The following is a 20,074-nucleotide window of genomic DNA, read 5'->3' as shown; positions in this document are numbered from 1 at the left end:
TTACGGGTGTTGGCGAAGTGGTCCAAATCGTAAAACCGCCAGTCAGGATTAAGCCCTATTGAGCTGGGATAAGAATAATTTATACTCCTGACATGGCCCTTAGTTCCAAATGGAATCTTGTGGTTGTCCCTTTTAAGGAATCTGGCTATGATTCTTGTCCGTTACACATATTCAGTCATATTATATATTAAAACTACTCCCTAGGGCTAACTGCTTCTAATGACTCTAGCAAATGTAATAGCAATGTCTACACTACATGCACAAATGTTTTTGGACACCTGCTCATCCAGCATTTCTTGTGAAAATAAGGGTATTATTAAGTAGTTTGCACCCCTCTATTCTCTGTGTTGGACCTTAATATGAAGACTTGCATTAAAGAGATCAGGTACTGCCGTTGGATGATTAGTTCTGGACCACAAAAGCCAGATACTGGATGGAGCTCCATCAGCTGCCTTTACTTTAATAAAGCCATTTGAAGTCATTTGAAGGGGGATATAGTTATTCACTAAAATAAGTCTTTTGAAGCCAAGTGTAGAAATTAATGATGCAGGAAACAGCTTTCATGAACACCTTCCTAGTCTAGTTTGAGGTCCATAGTCCAAAAACACATTTTTATTTGGATTTGATGTGTGAAATTGTCCACAGGTGTGAATGAGTGCATGAATGGTTGAATGTGGGAAATCTTCTACATGCCCTGTACAGTGTATGTCCCAACCTTGTGCCCAATAAGGCTGCATAATGACTATATATAAATTCCATGATGACATGTAAATGGTGTAATTAGGCTGATGTCTTGTCTCAATTCCAAACGAAGAGATTCAGTTTGTTTGTTTGTGGTTTATTTACTGACAGTTTCAACTGTGAGCTAGATTAGACCTCCCAGTCCCAGCCAGGTCTGCTTTGCCAGCTAACAGATGAATGCACATGCTCACAGCCACTCGCTATTCTCTCTATCCACCCAGAGAACGAGGCTATTTATACTCTACAGGACTCCCGGCATTGCATGGCTAAGGCATCACCAGAGATTGATTTCGATGGAAGCCATAGTTACATTGATTTAACTAGAGACACCTTTTAGCACATGGACATTAGAATGCTAAAACAGAGATATTAAGAGCAAAAAACTGCCCCTTTACATGAGATAATGGTAAATCTAACTTTGGAGATTGTCAGAGCAGTGGCAGATGCTGATTGGCTGAGAAATGGGTCAAATATAATTTGGCAAATGGTCATTTATGTTGAGTTTCATTAGGTTAAGGTTAAGCTGTGAGCAGTGACTTCGCTAGTGGTTAAGATCTACTTTTTTACAGTATAGTCTAAGCTTAGTGGTTCATTGTCTCAAAATGTTCTTTTTTGTGATCTCCTCAGTTCCTCCCACAATCCTGGCTGGTCCCCGTGTGATGAAGGTTCAAGCTGAGCATTCTCTAGACCTGCCCTGTGTGGCTCAAGGTGTTCCACAGCCCTCACTCACTTGGCTGAAGGATGGCACTTCCCTGCTGCTGGATGAGGCTCGGTACAGTGTATCCACAGATGGAACTCTGACCGTCCAACAGGTGGCGCTGACGGATGAGGGGGTGTACACTTGCGTGGCCAGCAATATCGCCGGACAGGATGAGGCCAGCATTATGCTGCAGGTGCAAGGTGAGGCATCCCATGAACACGTGCACAGAAAGTTTTGAGGATGGTTTTGTAAGGACAGAAGAAACAGAAGGTGAAAACAATCATCCACTATGCTTTCTGACCCTTCAGTGCCCCCAGTGGTGGAGGTGTTTGAACCCCCATTCAACAGCCCATTACAGGAGAGAGTGGCCAATCAGCGGATTGCATTCCCCTGCCCTGCCAAAGGTAACTCTGGATTATAGCCCCTTAAATTTCTACTTGACACATACATTGCCATTGTTGTTTCTTTCTTTTTCATTTTGGTAATGTTAACCCATAATTTTTATGCAGGCCTGCCTCAGCCAGTGATAAAGTGGTTCAGGAATGGCCAGGAGCTCACAGGCAATGAACCAGGAGTGTCCATTCTTGAGGATGGAACTCTTCTGATCCTGGCCTCGGTGTCACCACTGGATAATGGAGAATATACCTGCACTGCTGTTAACGATGCTGGAAGCACAGAGAAAAAATACCAACTCAAAGTCAATGGTAGGACGGAGTGACTTTATCATTGCCTATTGCAGTGTTTTCTTGATTCTTATGAACTGGTGAATAGTCTTTTATGCTAGAAAATACAGATACAGAATACAGCAGAAGGGCACTTACCACTCTCCTCCAAGCATGTTGAAATGTCCAGTGAAGGAATGACAAGCATTGGGAAGAAAATGTGTTAGAATCTGTTTTTACATCGAATAAAGCCTTGAGATGAGGTAAAGTTACAGCTTCAAAACCATTGTGATGCTTCACAGATGTGTTATCAGGAACATAGAGCTTTTGTTGTTGCTACTCAGGGCTCAGCACTGTAGAAACTGCTCTATTTAACTAGAAATCCCCCACCCATTCAAGTGCTGTCAAAAATGAATTACACCCTGCAACAGTAGGGGGGGCTAAGGAGCGAAAATGCCAACTTTTGATTGGTCCTGACACTTGATGTATGTCAATATATGTAAATGTAATATTGCAACATTATTTTTATCTTCACAAGTGCCCCCTGATGTCAATGACGGGGGTTTGCCATCCAACGTCTCCGTGGTGATGAACCAGCCCACCAATTTAGTGTGTGATGTAACTGGGACACCTCCACCAGTCATCACCTGGTATAAAGATGGAGTACCGGTTTGTATCTTTCCTTCATTTACTCTTTTATTTGCTCAGATATACACAGCATTAGATATATATGCTATTCAGTCATGTAAATGGATCAGTAATCCACTCCTCTTGGCTTTGTGTTTAACTCCACTTTCCAAAGAACACTTTGAGTTTTAATCACATCGCCACCATTTTCATGCGTCTCAGGAGTGCAGCCGGGATAAAGTGGAATAAGAACTAATGAGAAATAAACTGAGAAATAAAATGAGTTTTTTTTCTCAGTGCTATATAACCTGATGACAGAGCCTGGGCTCCCACATAGCAGCAGTAAAATCCCACATCCCTCATTAAACAGCCTTTATATGAGGATCATTCTCAGGATGAAGTGTTTAAAGTAAGAAAAGCACAACTAGGAAATCTCTAATCACTCTGGATCTACAGCAGGATTTAGACTTGTCTCATTCATATGAATATAAACGGCTAACCGAAAAGGATTACAGCACACAAATAAGTAGCTTTTGTACATTCTTCAGTACTTAACTTTCCATTGAAACCAGTAAATAATACAAGTTATTGATTTTCCGCAAAAGAGAAAATTACTCATAATCCCCAATATCTAAATATAATATCCAGGCGTATAGTGTATTCTGAGTTGACCCTTTAATTTTATTGCAGCCTTTCTTTTGCTTGTAGTGGTGCTTCCTGTCTTTGCAATTCTACAGGGATCTTTTACCTTACCTCTGAAATTCAGTCTCAGAATTTGATAGCATTTTCTCTCCTGATCCAAATAATCCCACACACACTCAGTTCTGCTGAGGATTGGCCTCTAGGGTAGAAGGTGTATTGTTTTGAGGGCACACACTTATTTGTATGCTTTGTTTGCTTTTGTCATTTTTATGTCTATTTCCTTTTCTCAGTAAGAGCTGTTTGACAGCTTCACATCTTTTCACTCACAGTGTTGTCTTGAATTGTGCCACCTGACGTGTTTTTTAATATTGTGGTCATCCAGGTCTGTTATGAGTCATTTTCAATGTTTAATTTATTATCACTTTGACTAAACTCTAATAATTATTCATTCTTTAATTATTTTATTAATTTGCCCTTTGACCTGGACATAAACACTTAAACTGTTTTTACAGGAAATTAGATAAATGAAGGGTGGCCCTCGATATTAGAGCTTGTTTCCTGGTGTGTTTCATGTAGTTTAATGGTAATACGTTTCTAATGCATATACGTAATGATGTCACTGTGCTGGTAACTTAGTAATTAAACTCGTGATCATATAAGAACCCTGAACTGGAAGCTGTTACAATGAATGAATAAATGAGTGACCGTATAAGACTGAATGTGCCCAATGTTGTATTCAGGTGGTGTCCAGCAGTAATGTGCAGATCCTGCAGAGAGGGAAGACTCTTCGACTGCTCAAATCAACTACTGCAGATGCCGGCCACTACAGCTGCAAAGCCATCAACATTGCAGGAAGCACAGAGAAGGGGTTTTATCTGGATGTCTTGGGTGAGTCTAAGCAACAGTTCCAATGACATAGTATCATAATTAGGAAATGCTGGATGGGGAAATGGGATCTCATATTATGTTTAGCTAGTGTTATGAGATGCTAAGTCATAACTCTAGGATATGCTTTCATTATAATTAAATGTTAAATCAATGTGAGAGGCTAAATCATAACTCATACTAAATAATTATTTTGAGATATTAGGCTAGGTCATATTTAAGAGACAATTGTTCTTATGAGGTGCTAAGAAATCATAATTATGAGATGCTAAATAATTATTTTGCTAAGTTAAATGCTAAGTTATTATTATGAGATATTAAATAATAAGTATGACATGCTAAACCATTGTTAGGAAATGCTAAGTCATTGTTATGAGATAATACATCATAGTTGTAAAATGCCAAGTGTTTATCATTAGATGCTAATTATGCTAGGCTTAGTAATTATTTTTGAGAAGCGAGCTTATTATTATTATTATTATGAGAAGATTTTTAATTATTATGGCTTATTAAATAGCTTTATGCTGTGGTGAAAATGTGATTTTATAATGAAGTATTTTTTTTGGTTTGTTTTTTTTTCTATCCATCAATCCTGTCCTTTGTAACCCGCTCTCTTCACTAGTTCCTCCTACTATCATTGGCCGAGGTGGGTCACGTGACCTCTCTGCTATTCTCAATCAGGAGATCAGCCTGGAATGCAAGGTTAAAGGCATGCCTTTTCCCACCATTCAGTGGTACAAGGACAGGAAGTGAGTTGACCCCATCAAAAATTAAAAACAGCTGTTGTTGACGTGTCAAGGCCAAAGGCGTCATTCTGAAACGGAAACTGTTCGGATTCTTTCGCTTTCTTTCAGGCTGGTATTTCTGGGAGACCCTAACATTGAAGTGTCTGACCGAGGTCAGGTGTTAAAAATAAAGAGCGCCCGCCTTGGAGACCAGGCTCGATACCAGTGCAGTGTGACCAACTCCGCAGGAAAACAGACCAAAGACTTCAACCTCAGCATTTATGGTGTGTCTCAATTCAAAAGTGAAATCTACTTTAGGGAAAACCTGCATTTTCACTTGATACTCTAATTTATTTGCACTTCACAATAAAATCTTAATACAGATCACATGCCAAATACGGCCATGCTAGTTCTCTCGTTAGCTAGGCCTTCAGGAGCTGAACTAAAGGCCTCACATTTTGTGTACAAATACATTTTAAAGAGTTTTATAATATTATAGAATTTTAATCAAAACATTTTATTATTACTGTTGTGTAGTATTAAAATTACAATTGTTTTATAATTTTAAAATAAATTCTAAAATTTAAGTATAATTACGTTCATGCTAACATTGATATCACCATCTTTCAACTTTCTTAAACTAAACTCACACATTTTGGATAAAATATTAGCCCTAGAAAAAATGGAAGCACTTTTTTATTGATGGAACTCATAATGAATGTAGTGTGCAATAAATTATTCTTTCTTGCCATTTGCAAGTTACTTCATATTTAGGTTAATAATCTGAATAAAATGACAGTTGTCATTTTTAATACTGTGCAAGAGTTAGCGTAAAACTAAAGAGCAATAGAATGTTTACATTTTGAATTACAATTATATGTTAGAAAATAAATGCTATAAAAATAATTTGTAAGCAAAATATTACATTTTGATTTATACCAGACATGAGAGAGGATTATTAATTTGGAGATACATCACTGACTGTGTTTATAAGTTATAATCTAACCAATAGCATCAATAGATGTCATAAAAAAATAGGTCTTAGCCAGGTTTTTTTTTACAGAAGGTGTCACTGTAAAACTTCAGGTGAATCCAGAGGTGTATATATAATGTGTAAATGTCTCCAAACATAAACATTTAAAATATTTTAAACAAACTTCAAATACATTGTTTAATCTAGAATGCCCAACAATTGTTTACCAACTCTTAATGCTAACCTTCTATTAGCATCCCTGTAGATTTGTAGTGATTTGTTTGCTTCAATTGAAGATCTTGTCCTAATTGTCATGGTTTGGCGCTCTGGTTGGACACGGATCAGACACAGATAGAGCCATTAAGAAGTATATTTCTAATTGCTAATGCTTTTCTGTCTATACTTTGGTCATCTTCAGTGCCACCCACTATAAAGGGAGGGAACGTGACCTCTGAGGTGACGGCTCTCCTGGAGAACTCAGTGAATCTGGAGTGTGAGGCCCGTGGTGTTCCCCTACCTGCTATCACCTGGTATAAAAATGGAGAGGCCATTCTGTCCAGCAGACATGCTCAGTACGTGGACCGCGGTCAGTTCCTGAAGATCTCCAGGGTGCAGGTGTCTGATGCTGGTCACTACACCTGTAAGGTCACTAGTGTGGCAGGTACAGCTGAGAAGGCTTATGAACTGGATGTCTATGGTGAGCTATTTGTTGTAGTTCTCTGCTTCTTATTGCCTGCTGTTGCATGGCCTCACAGACATTTTATAACCAATGTTTGATTTGATTGCATTCTACCACAAGGACAACAGTGAAGGACAGTACTGAGGGTTGCTGAATGCTGATTAGTTCTGGTCCAGCCCCATCCATGCAAAGAAGACAGTGACACTGCTCCACAGCACAATACTGTGGGCTATATGTACTTGTAGTTTACAACTGGCTTTGAACATAGGGACCTTAGACTCATGTGCAGCTGCTCCTGAGTGTTCTTCATTCTTAACCCAGTATCTTGGGGGGGGGCATCCTTTCCACACAATAAGTGAGGCCAGTTCTACTTTCTACACCCAAGTCTCTTCTTTTTTGTTGTCTGTCTGATTATTAAGTGTCTTGTGTGGTTTTGATAAGGGAAATCTTCATATTAACCTAGAGTCCTTTTTCTCTTCCAGTTCCCCCGTCCATCACTGGAGGTTCAGATGGCCCTATGGAAAAGAAGGTTGTGGTCAGTAAATCTCTGACGCTGGAGTGTGAGGCAGGTGGTCACCCTCCTCCCTCTCTCACCTGGCTTAAGGACGGCTCTCCTGTGAAAGCAGGGGAAAACCTGCAGGTTCTGGAGCAGGGCAGAAAGATCCAGATCCTCAACTCCGTACACTCTGACGCTGGACGATATGTGTGTGTGGCCACTAGTGCTGCTGGAGAGATGGAGATCAAATACGATGTCAATGTTTTAGGTAGATATCCATCTGATTCCATTTTGAGTGACTAAATTGACCCTAAATCAGAAGTATGTAGAGTAGCATCATTTAACAGGATGCAAACCAGTCCAAATGTTTGTTAGTTGACCTAGCAGATCGGGCCAGTTAGTGTTCTCCTCTGAACATGTTGAGCTGTTCAGTGACATCGTTATTTCTATTCTTCGTGTCTTGAAGAAAGCATATTAGAGCCTTAACTCTTGTTTCACTGAACCCAGCTACCACTTTCAAATTGCTGTATCCGCAACATCACTAGAGCTTAAAACACTAAATGCCTGGAGCTCTTATGGCAGCCATTTTAGTCACTCTTCACACTTATCGCACACCCACATTGGCTATGATCACATTGAACCTTTTTGGAGAGGGAGGGCCATCTTTTTCACTCAGATAGCGCAATACAATTTGTACTGACTGTTGTGTAATACTAACTATAATAATAAAATACTAATAATTACGATTATGGCGGCACGGTGGCGCAGCAGGTAGTGTCGCAGTCACACAGCTCCAGGGACCTGGAGGTTGTGGGTTCGATTCCCGCTCCGGGTGACTGTCTGTGAGGAGTGTGGTGTGTTCTCCCTGCGTCTGCGTGGGTTTCCTCCGGGTGACTGTCTGTGAGGAGTGTGGTGTGTTCTCCCTGTGTCTGTGTGGGTTTCCGCCGGGTGACTGTCTGTGAGGAGTGTGGTGTGTTCTCCCTGTGTCTGCGTAGGTTTCCTCCGTGTGACTGTCTGTGAGGAGTGTGGTGTGTTCTCCCTGTGTCTGCGTGGGTTTCCTCCGGGTGACTGTCTGTGAGGAGTGTGGTGTGTTCTCCCTGTGTCTGCGTGGGTTTCCTCCGGGTGACTGTCTGTGAGGAGTGTGGTGTATTCTCCGGGTGTCTGTGTGGGTTTCCTCCGGGTGACTGACTGTGAGGAGTTTGGTGTGTTCTCCCTGTGTCTGCGTAGGTTTCCTCCGTGTGACTGTCTGTGAGGAGTGTGGTGTTTTCTCCCTGTGTCTGCGTGGGTTTCCTCCGGGTGACTGTCTGTGAGGAGTTTGGTGTGTTCTCCTTGTGTCTGCGTGGGTTTCCTCCAGGTGACTGTCTGTGAGGAGTGTGGTGTATTCTCCTTGTGTCTGCGTGGGTTTCCTCCGGGTGACTGTCTGTGAGGAGTTTGGTGTGTTCTCCCTGTGTCTGCGTGGGTTTCCTCCGGGTGACTGTCTGTGAGGAGTGCGGTGTGTTCTCCCTGTGTCCGCGTGGGTTTCCTCTGGGTGCTCTGGTTTCCTCCCACAGTCCAAAAACAAACAAAATGATTCCAGGTAGGCTCTGGACCCACCGCGACCCTGAACTGGATAAGCGGTTACAGATAATGGATGAATGAAATACGATTATATAATTAAGATGGCTATACTCGAGAATGTAGGGGTTAACCATACTCTTAAATCTGTGAAACCTGAAATCATCTTTGGAAATCCAGTAAATGTGAAATCCAGTTTTCCCTGACTGGACTGGTCCCCACTGACATTAATCACTGACTGTATATGAAACCATAATACTCTTATTACTTTGTCTTACTCTCGTGTCCCCAGTTGAACCCTCTTCTCTGTAATCGAACTAATGTCTCAGCTGTTCTGTATGACTCCTCCTCTACAAGTCCAGTGTCCGTCATCGACTCGCTGACTCCCAACGAACTGGTTTTCATTTTCTGCGTTAATCAGAGCGTAACTCTGGTGTCCTGCTTTCTCTTGAGTTGGAGCCAGAGAAAATTGTCCGCACCCTCTACATTGATCATCTGAGCATCTGGAAGCTTCCAGCGTCCTAATACATCTGCTCAGCAGGCCTTAGGCCATCAATCAGTGCAAATTGTGTAGGGCTAGTGGAATGTGATTGCAGGAAATTGAATGCAAAGTGTGGTTTATGAGGTGCTGAACTCATTTAAAACAAATTAAGAAAATGCAGTCAGGAAGGCATAAAAACACAAAGATTGGAGGTACAGATCCAATCACATGGGGTAGTGTTTATATGCACACACTAATCTAATCACTTCAGAAGATCAGATATTGGCGGTAGTTCATTCCCCGAGTTTACAAGCACTTTTGTAATCAGTTAAAGAGGGAACCCAAGAGTCTACATGACTCACTTATTAATCACATTTCTTTCTGGATACAGGATGTATACTTTGCACATACTCAGCACAAGTAAACAAAAGCAAATGCCAATCCTCTGCAAATGCACAGTCCTACTTTACAAACTCAGCATGCACTCTTAGGTTAGTGTGGTCGTTAATTGCTCTCGTCGAATTTTTTATTTGAGCAAATCAATCCTGTAGTCCAGTCAAATTGGTCGGCCATGACAGTCGACTAGACAACATGACTGTTGTTGTAATGCCCCTAGTTGCAACATTTAGAATGCAGCTTGCACTATGCGTCGTGACACATTTTTGAACGCAACTTCGTATGAAACTCACCCTGTATCCTATTCACAATTCTCTACCCACTATGTAGTGCACTGCTGTGGGGAACAGAATTCAGGGGTGCAGTGAAAGCTTCGGACACTACTTCATGCAGGTTTTTACCAAACAACCCAGTGAAGTATCCATTATCTACAAGTGTACATGGGTTGTACACCAGTTTTTGCAGTATTTTTTGCACTATTACAAAATGGCAGAACCTACCCTCCTCCAAATTTACATAGTGCAGTTTCTGCAGTGCTGAGCCTGGAATAGCGATTACACTGGCTCTGTTCTTCCATATTACAGCTCTGCGAATTATCAGAGTGATTTTGAAGCTGTAATTTTAAGGTTTTAACTACTACATAGAGTTACTTTAAGTGAAAATATACTACATGATAATGTGTTGTGTGTGTATTTATGTGTGTTTTTCAGTGCCACCCACTGTAGATGGTGCAGATGAGAGCACAGATGCCACAGTCATCATCAATAACCTTCTAGAACTGGAATGTCATGCCACTGGCACACCTCCACCCACCATCACGTGAGGACATTTTACAAGCACACATGCGTACATATATACACAGCTCTCATATCCTGAAGCTAGGCTATATGAACAAAAATTTGTAGGAGCTTTATCGGAGATTAAGGGTGAGTGTACAGGTCATATCCTCATGGCAATGTTCCAAGAACTAGATTGAAGCTTTACCAGAAAAATACCTATCACAGTATATTTTAATTTAATTTATTATATTTATATTTGATGTTCAGGTGTCCACAAACTTTTAGACGTCTGCACTTTGAAACCCTGAACTCTTTCTTTCTCAAAAACAACACACTGGTTGAAATGTCACAGAAAATATCATCTCCAGACCTTTTCTTGTCTTGAGCATGAATAAGTGATGCTGGATTACAGAGTCAAAGCAATTTCCTGCAGACTGTACAGTATATTGAGTATACATATTTCTTCTACTGTATTTTTCTAAGCCCCTCCCTCTCTCTCTCTCTCTCTCTCTCTCTGTTTTTTCTCTTTCTTTCTCTCTCTGTAGTTGGCTGAAAGATGGCAAACCAGTGAGACAAGGAGAGGGAGTGAGAATCACGGCTAATGGTCGTCGTCTGGTCATTTCTCGGGCTCAGGTCTCAGACACGGCACTGTTCCAATGTGTCGCCACCAATGAAGCGGGAGATCAGGAGAGAGATTTTAAAGTGACAGTGCATGGTAATAGATTGCATTCTTAATGCAAAGCATCTTATACACATCTCCAATAATTGAATTTTTACCTCTCTAGAACTGCTCTTTAAACCCCTCTCACAGTTAAAACCTAGATAGTTTTATATGTTTCCTAACCGTGGTGTTATATTAGTGAGACTGTGTGTTAATGCTTGTCTTAATCTGTCCACTAATTTCGATGTTGGTATTATTTTACCTGCTTTCAAAGGAAAGATCTGAAACAGGAGGTAACTATGCTTTATAGTCCTATATTTAATAGACATTAATGACGATTTTCATCAGACAGCATGAACTAGAGCTGGGCGATATGAGCGATATTGTACATTTTACCGCGATTACGATTAATGAATGATCCTTTTGTATTTGTATTTTTGATCCTCATATAGTTCAGTGAAGATGAAAGCTGGGATATTTTTCTAATGTCATTGGGAGCTTGTTCCTCTCTTGTTTTCTGTGCACTGTTTATATTTGGTGTGTGATTGTGCTTGGGCTGAAACTGTTTTTTCTCAGCGTTTACATTTGACTTCTTTTTGTTCAGTGTGTCTTAATTAGAGTAAAAACACAACACATCCAAACCACAGACGCTGTGTTTTTCTTTAGTAGCTGGCCTTGGCATTTAGGTTGCATCCATGTGGCAGAATCATGTGACTACAGCGTGGTTTTAAAGGGACAGTATATGAACACACAGTGGGGACATAACAGAAAAAAATAATAATCAAAATAGACAAGACTATGTCGATTAGAAGTTCTGAATGTCGATTTAAATTAATTTTCGATTAATTGCCCAGCCATAGTATGCACAGAATAGTAGTTTAGTCACAGAATACAAACTAGGGCTATATTCCTCTGTTTTAAAAACTCTTTTATTCTTCATAAATCTCTCTTTCTGTTGCAGTCCCCCCATCAATCCGTTCCACTGGTCCTTCGGAGCGGTCAGTGATCCAACACAATCCCATTAGCCTTCAGTGCGTAGCCAGTGGTGTTCCAGCTCCCAGCATCACCTGGCTCAAAGATGGCCGCCCTGTAGACACCACACAGGGCTTGCTCAAGGTCTGTTTCTCAGAAATGTATTACAATATTTAAATCTATGCCACTCTCTAGCCCTTTCTCCCTTTCTCAGCCTCCTTTCCACAGAGACGCCTTTGGTTGGTGCCAAAATTTTTAGTCACAAATTGACTAGAGATTGATGGATTTTAATAAGCAGCAGAGAGAAAGAGCTAGAGAAAAGATGGTCAGTGGTTGTACGCCTATAAAACTTTACTGTAGGTCATATTTCATAAGGCTTTTTCTCTCTCTCTCTAGCTGGAGTCTGCAGGCAAAACTCTGTATATTAAGGAGGCCAGACTGGAGGATGCTGGGAAATACACTTGTGTTGCCACCAATGCCGCAGGAGATGCTCAGCAGCACATTCACCTCAGTGTACATGGTATGAGACAAGTTATGAAGCAAACCATTTTTAATATGTTTTTAATAAATCGTGTGATTGTTCAATTTGTAATTACTCAGCACAATAGAAAGCTGTTTAAGTCTTTTACATTTCACGTTTATAGAACAAACATACACTGGTAATCAGTGTAATTAAATTGTACTAACCTTGCCAAAGGACTCCCAGTATCATCAGTATAGCATGGCATTCCTGCCCAAGCTAGGAACAGATCCCATAGTGCCCAAGAGCTTAAAGAGCTCACCCTGCCCATTGCCAAATGTCAGAGAGAAGGGGGAAAATATGTAGTGTTGTGTTGCAGTGGAACAGCATCCAGTGCATATTATTAAGCTCTAAAAGCTTTCCAGAGGAGCAAACTCCTTATTGATGCCCTTTTCCTACTGTTCCTACTACACAGAGCCTCCTAGCATCCAGTTTGCTGGAGAGACTGTCAATCAAACCATCCTGGCCGGATTTCAGATCCAGTTACAGTGTAAAGCGACTGGGCGCCCTGTTCCAGGTAAATTCACTTGATTCAGATTGTTGTTTTTTATTTGCTGAGGTAGAACATTACATTAATGTTGGGTGTCTTTTCATTGGCTGCAGCTATCACCTGGTTTAAAGATGGCCGGCCGCTGACCAGTGCAGCGGGAGTGAGTGTTCTGAACCGGGGGCAGGTGCTGGAGATTGACCAGGCGCAAGTGTCTGACGCTGGACTCTACAAGTGTGTGGCCATCAGTATAGCCGGCAAAGCAGAGCTCACTCACAGCCTGCAGGTGTATGGTGAGCAGTTGTGTGTGTGTGTGTGTGTGTGTGTGTGTGTGTGTGTGTGAGGAGGTTATTAGCTCTTATAAGCCACAATTAGTCCAAACGCTAACAAAAGCCAAGTCACTTAATATTTATATACCCAATGTGCCCTAATGTTTGTAGAACACCTAATAATATGTGAATTCAGCTACGTTAAGGTACACACACACACAGGTCATTTGCAGAACTTTAGGATATTTTTCCAAAACTCTTTTGCTATTCGTAGTACATACTTACTATTTTGTCCTCTCTCTCTCTCTCTCTCTCTCTCAGTCCCACCCTCCATCTCCAGCAAAGGCGGGATGGTGACTGTAGTGGTGAATGATCCAGTGAGGCTGGAGTGTGAAGCATCAGGTCTTCCTGTGCCCAGTCTCACGTGGCTTAAAGAAGGCAGTCCTGTGTCCAGCTCCACCAACGGCATCCAGGTAATAAGGAAAAATGCCAAAAATGTTAAGCTGTTTTGATCATAGATTTACATAGTAGATCATAAAAAATACACTTATTTGGAATTCCTTTTACAGACACTATATTATAGACTGTAGGACACTGGTTATTGGTTACTGTTACTCTATTCCTCAGTGATCAGTTTCTGTTATTTACTGTCTCAGCATTGACACTCATATGGTAGTAGTTTTTAAAAACTCCAGTAACACTGCTTTGTCTGATCCACCACCAACACATCAGTGTCACTGCAGCACTGAGAATGATCCACCGCCCAAAAATAGGTGTGTAGTGGAGTATCAAAGTATTTGAATGCAGACACAATGCAGAGGATTATCTCATTTAAAAACTGGCATTAAATTGGTCTAAAAATGTATGTGTGCTTTTTATTAGCAAAAAAATAATACAATAAAAAAAGCATGAAGCTTAATTTATAGGAAATAAATTGCAGTCACAACACTGTAGCCTTGCTTCAGTTTCAAGTCCACCTTAATCCACAGCTAAGAGTGACTCAGTGTTCAGAAACTGACAAATATTAAAGGTTCTTGGACACAGATTAGGGCTCAGTGTATGGGCTACAGTCAACCTGTACACTATTGTGTGCTATTTGTGTGTGTGTGTGTGTTTATTGTGTGTAGGTACTGGCTGGAGGAAGAGTCCTGTCATTCAGCAGTGCCCAGGTCAGTGATACTGGCCACTACACTTGTGTGGCGGTGAATGCGGGGGGAGAACAGCAGAAAGAATATGACCTTCACGTCTACGGTGAGGTTCTTCTGCATTCAGCCCTTGTTTATTTAATTTACGCCTTGGATACATTACGAAATCAGTACGGTAATAAGATCAGGGGCTCCTGAATGTATTCATTTTGGTGCTAATACTTGGTGACGGTAGGTTCAGTCCCCATTGATGCCACTATCATTAGTAGCCATGGGTCCCAGAGACTGGCCTTTAGTGTTCTCATCCAAGTGTGCTGAGCTGTCATTATAAGGCTTGACCTCAAACGTTTGTACAAATCATTTCTACTGAAAGCCAGTCACATGACTAACAATTTCTAATTTGCTAAGGCAGCATATCAAAACATTCAACATTGCCACACTGTGGCTTTCACCTGGAATGGCTGCTCTTTAAAGAGGCGCTTATTTAATTTGGTCTTTCCTCTTGTACTTCAGTGCCTCCCAACATCATGGGTGATGAGGTGAACAGCACAGTTCTGATTGGTCAGTCTGTGGAGCTGCTTTGTCAAAGTGATGCCGTTCCTCCACCCACTCTGACGTGGCGTAAAGACGGACGTTCACTCTACAGGAAGCCAGGAATGACACTGTCTGAAGATGGCAGTGTGCTGAAGGTGGGATTCAGTTTTTAATGCTTCTTTAGCCAATGAACTATTACAGAGCCTAGTAGTGTTTAACCAGAGAAAGCTAAATGAAAGCCAGACTAATGCCTGTGTTGTTTTGAATGTCCAGATTGCAAATGCCCAGTTGCAGGACACAGGCAGGTACACATGCGAGGCCACAAATGTAGCAGGCAAGACAGAGAAGAACTACAACCTGAATGTGTTGGGTGAGTACTCGAAGCTTTATAATGATGCTAATGATGCTAATAATGATGCTAATCTCAGAAGAGATTATATTTGCATTGGGTACAGGGGTCATTAGCTATTTGTACACATGCTCCTGAAGGTGGCTTGATGATATGATCAGGTGAAAATACAACCCACTAGAAACACATTCGTTCTTTTGTCAGCTTTTCACTGTCAGGATGTGAGAGCTAGCGTGACTTGTTCACAGACCTCGGCTAATCAATTTCAAATAGTTCAAACTGTGGAGTTGCATTGTGGGTGATGATATCAGTCGCGCAGTTATGATGTAGCACTGGAGTAATCTCAGCTAGTGACAGGACCGCAATTTCCATTTTGTTTATCATATGAATTGTGTGCTGAGCTTTTTATTTTATGCTCTTGGTCCAGAGAAAGTAAAACTGAATAATCCATACTCTGAGAGCGTTCTGCTGCTAAAGCTCTGGTTGGGACAGACACAATCATTTATTACTCAATCAATTCACACATTTGTGAAGACTAAAACCTGCATACACATTTACATTGTGGAGCCTTCTCTTGTTAATGGGATCACAAGCTGATCCCAGCAACATAATTCATTATAATTTGACATGAAAATGTGTGTTAGGGTCATGTTGGAGTTACTGTAAGGGGTTAGGTTTGGGCTAGTAGTACTTAAGGTTAAGACAAGGATGTAATAATAATAATAATATGTTACATTTTTATAGTATCTTTCTAATACCCAAGGCCACTTTACACAAAGAGAAGAGATATAAATAATAATAATAATAAATAAAAATAAATAAATGAAAGGGGAAGACACTTATACCTGCAGAGTACAGAAGTACTGAGAGAAGAGGTGGTCTTTACTTTGCAGTAAAAGAATTCCAGAGCTTGGGTGCCATAATGAATGATCTACCACCAGTGGTAACTAATTTAATTTGGGTACTGACAGAAAACCGCTCTCAGAGGACCTCTGTGATCTTGTAGGACAGTAGAGGTGTAAAAGTTCAGAAAGGTAGGCTGGTGCCAGACCGTGCAGAGCTTTGTATGTGAGCAGGAGAACTTTAAACTGAATGGATGTGTCTCTATGAACTGAGTAAATGTCTTATAATATTCCCACAATTCACAGAAACTAAATTCTATGGGTGTATGTTTGTCTCTCTCTCTCTCTCTCACTCTCTCTCTCTCATGCCTCATTCAGTCCCCCCCAGTATCCGTGGTTCTGATGAAGTGTCTCTTCTGACTGTGACGGAGGGTGGTCTTATCACTCTGGTCTGTGAGTCCAGTGGCATCCCACCCCCCAGTCTCACCTGGAAAAAAAATGGTAACATCATAATCATAATCATAATCATCATGAATAAATGAATGAATGATAACCATAGGGCGGCACGGTGGTGCAGCAGTCACACAGCTCCAGGGACCTGGAGGTTGTGGGTTCGATTCCCGCTCTGGGTGACTGTCTGTGAGGAGTGTGGTGTGTTCTCCCTGTGTCCACGTTGGTTTCCTCCGGGTGCTCCGGTTTCCTCCCACAGTCCAAAAACACACGTTGGTAGGTGGATTGGTGACTCAAAAGTGTCCGTAGGTGTGAATGTGTGTGTGTCTGTGTTGCCCTGTGAAGGACTGGCGCCCCCTTCAGGGTGTATTCCCGCCTTGCGCCCAATGATTCCAGGTAGGCTCTGGACACACCGCGACCCTGAATTAGATAAGCAGTTACAGATAATGAATGAATGAATGATAACCATCATGAGCTGCTTCTTCCTTCATCCTGAATCTTGGGGTGTGTCTCAAAGGACTCCCTGCTGTACTATTGAGGGTAATACAAAGAAATGGATCATTGTCTTGAGTGTTCCATTGTCTAAATAATTTAATTGAACTTGAGCTTTTTACAAGCTACAAGTTTTAAGGGACGAAATTTAACATCACAGCTTGCGAACTACCATGAGGTGTGCTAGACCAATTAGAAGTGCCCAAGCAATGAGTAATTTATTTTAATTTGCAGTGATTCACTACAAAGGGAAGTTAATATATTGAAACACACCCTTGCTTTTTTCTTCAAAGACTCAGTATGTGTGTGTGTGTGTGTGTGTGTGTGTGTGTGTGTGTGTGTGTGTGTGTGTGTGTGTGTGTGTGTATGTATCTGTGTACAGGCTCAGAGCTGAAGGCAGACCCTCGTGTCAGGGTGTTATCTGGTGGGCGTCAGCTGCAGATCTCCAGGGCTGAGAGAACTGACTCTGCCTCTTACACATGCCATGCATCCAGCTCCACTGGCACCACAGTCAAGGAGTACAGCCTACAAGTCTATGGTACACACTGCTCCACAAACTTTAGGACGATTCAAAATGAAATATTCTGCAGCATAAAGTCACAATGCTTAGTGCCAGGTGTTGGCCAGAGGGGTATAAAGCGCCCCAACAATGTTCTTTTGAGTTACGGCGCACCACCCAATACTATTGGAGTTGTATTTATGATCCAATATAACCATCCAACATCATTACCTCACCTCAGTAATGCTCTGGTCATCATAAAGAATGCCATCAAATCTTCTCAGAAATGTTTCCACATCTGCCCAGATGAGTGGAGGCTTCTTTACTGCTATCTAATAAAACCCTTCATTCCAAACGAAATTTCGGATGAGCAGAAGTCCACAAACGTTTGGCTCATACATGTCTCTTACTGAATCTTTATTCTCCGTTCTCTCGTTCTGTCCTTAGTTCGTCCCTCCATAACTACCTCAGCGTCGGGAGAGGTGACTGTGGTCAGGGGTGGGGACGTGACCTTGCAGTGCGTGGCTGAGGGTGTCCCCAGGCCTGCCGTCACTTGGCTGAAGGATGGCAGACCCCTGGTGGCCGGGGCAGGAGCTCAGGTGCTGAGTGAGGGACGACTCCTCCAGATTAAAGACGCTCAGGTGGCTTACACTGGCCGGTACACCTGCATTGCTGTTAATGTGGCTGGACAGACGGACAGCAAGTATGACGTCATGGTGCACGGTAAGAACACATGTGATGTCATACACACACACACGTCTAATGCAATGATGTTTGACCACTAGATACACTAGATCACTGGATTGGGAACAACTACCTTGTATCTACACTCAGTGTCCATTTTATCACCTCCACTGACCACACAGGAGCACTTTGTATTTCTACAATTACAGACTGTAATCCACCTGTTTCTCTGCATACTTTCTTATCTGCATTTCACCCTGATCTTCAATGGTCAGGACCCCCACAGGACCATCGTAGAGCAGGTGTGAATTGGGTGGTGGATCATTCTCAGCGCTGCAGTGGCACAGACGTAGTGGTGGTGTGGTAGTGTGTATTGCATTGGTTTCTTTTGTGGCAAGGTGCATTTCCTTAGGAAGAATCATCCACTAGCAGTTAGTTAATGACATATGGAGTGGCTTTGGATTTAAACACATAGAATCAATCCAGTCCTTTCTTGTAAAAGTGGCCAAACACTAAAAACGTATTCCAGCAGAGTGGGGTTGCACAAAGCAAGTGATATATTCGAAAATCCCCGTCCAATATCTGCTTTAAAAGGAATGGATGGAGTTTGACACGAAGGTACTGTTGCTTTGTTATGAATGTTTGTTTCCTGTATGAATTCTTTGTGTACTGTATGTACAGTTCCAGCGAGTATCAGTGGGCAGACCCTTGTCCCCGAGAATGTGAGTGTGGTGGTCAGGAATCCAGTGGCTCTCACCTGTGAGGCGTCCGGCATCCCCCTGCCTGTTATCACCTGGCTCAAAGATGGCCGAACAGTCAGCACCTCTGGCTCTGTCCGCATCATCTCAGGTATGAACCACTCATCTCATCAATCCTCACTTAGGAGATCACACATGGCTCTGAGAATATTTTATTTGTATTTTTATTTATTCAATCAAATGGACTGTATTTCTTAGAAACACATGTTGTGATGCTGCCACACATCTCCACAGCTTTTGGGTTTTGGGCTGATCCTTGCTTCAGGTCACTGTCTGTGAGGTTATTGGTGTTGTATCATATTACTTTGGGACACTAGTAACATAATACTTGTCATAAAAGTTACAGCCTTACTGTTCATTGTCTCTGCCAAGGTGGACCCATCAGAGACAGCTCAAAGACAGAGGTCAGGCCTGTGGTTATAAGTCAGTTGTGATGGGTTGAAATAAGATCATTACAACCTGGAGGCCAAGTGCAACAGTGCTATAGGGACAATTGAAAAGACAAACACGGAGACAGAGGCCTCTTGAATATCAAACAAGTCGAAATATGTGAGTTGAGCCTCTCCAAAGCAAACAGCAGCTGCTTGAGAATGGGTGTGTGACTGTGTGTGTGTGTGGGATTCATTCATCATGGAACACCATTCTGATCCAGACTTTGTAAACCAAAGCAGAGCCACAGGTTACATCTGAAAAGAAGATGCAGTGAATCAACTGAGTCCACTGCCCAAAGAAAGCACAATTACAGTGGTCAGAGCTCTAGACTTTCATAGGTATTCAGGTTTTTACTTCCTTGATGATCATTTTATTGGATATGCATGGATTCCTGGGAAAATCCAGATCTGTCAAATCAGAAGTGAGGCCATGGCCTGAAAGTAGTTGGAATACAGAGTACATTTGCTGACTTCTTATGGTCCTCAGGATCGGACTCGTTGAAGAACCGCTGTTTTTAAAGGGTTAATTATTCTTGAATTGTTTATTGTGACTGTGATTGTACAGACTGTTTCCATCAGAAACACAACAGTTCTTGGTCTGTCTGGATGGTATGCAGCCGCTAACAGCATGTCTGTCCATA

At 41.8% G+C, this 20,074-nt stretch overlaps 1 protein-coding gene across 1 annotated transcript in view; it reads left to right on the top strand.

Annotated features, from left to right (window-relative positions):
- hmcn1 (hemicentin 1) overlaps positions 1-20,074 on the top strand; it is a 131,649-nt gene that overhangs the window by 67,064 nt on the left and 44,511 nt on the right. Inside the window, exons 24-44 of the mRNA XM_066677878.1 lie at positions 1,369-1,641; positions 1,750-1,845; positions 1,951-2,145; positions 2,642-2,772; positions 4,113-4,260; positions 4,880-5,006; positions 5,112-5,266; positions 6,374-6,652; positions 7,117-7,313; positions 8,977-9,136; positions 10,272-10,380; positions 10,886-11,055; positions 11,963-12,090; positions 12,188-12,212; positions 13,097-13,273; positions 13,571-13,722; positions 14,377-14,500; positions 14,908-15,083; positions 15,202-15,298; positions 18,008-18,283; positions 18,926-19,093. Coding sequence (XP_066533975.1) covers positions 1,369-1,641; positions 1,750-1,845; positions 1,951-2,145; positions 2,642-2,772; positions 4,113-4,260; positions 4,880-5,006; positions 5,112-5,266; positions 6,374-6,652; positions 7,117-7,313; positions 8,977-9,136; positions 10,272-10,380; positions 10,886-11,055; positions 11,963-12,090; positions 12,188-12,212; positions 13,097-13,273; positions 13,571-13,722; positions 14,377-14,500; positions 14,908-15,083; positions 15,202-15,298; positions 18,008-18,283; positions 18,926-19,093 — 3,363 coding nt within the window. The remainder of the gene's footprint in view (positions 1-1,368; positions 1,642-1,749; positions 1,846-1,950; positions 2,146-2,641; positions 2,773-4,112; positions 4,261-4,879; positions 5,007-5,111; positions 5,267-6,373; positions 6,653-7,116; positions 7,314-8,976; positions 9,137-10,271; positions 10,381-10,885; positions 11,056-11,962; positions 12,091-12,187; positions 12,213-13,096; positions 13,274-13,570; positions 13,723-14,376; positions 14,501-14,907; positions 15,084-15,201; positions 15,299-18,007; positions 18,284-18,925; positions 19,094-20,074) is intronic.

Source organism: Hoplias malabaricus, chromosome 7, assembly GCF_029633855.1.
Source record: "Hoplias malabaricus isolate fHopMal1 chromosome 7, fHopMal1.hap1, whole genome shotgun sequence".
Taxonomy (NCBI): domain Eukaryota; kingdom Metazoa; phylum Chordata; class Actinopteri; order Characiformes; family Erythrinidae; genus Hoplias; species Hoplias malabaricus.
This window is presented reverse-complemented; position numbering and strand designations above follow the sequence as displayed.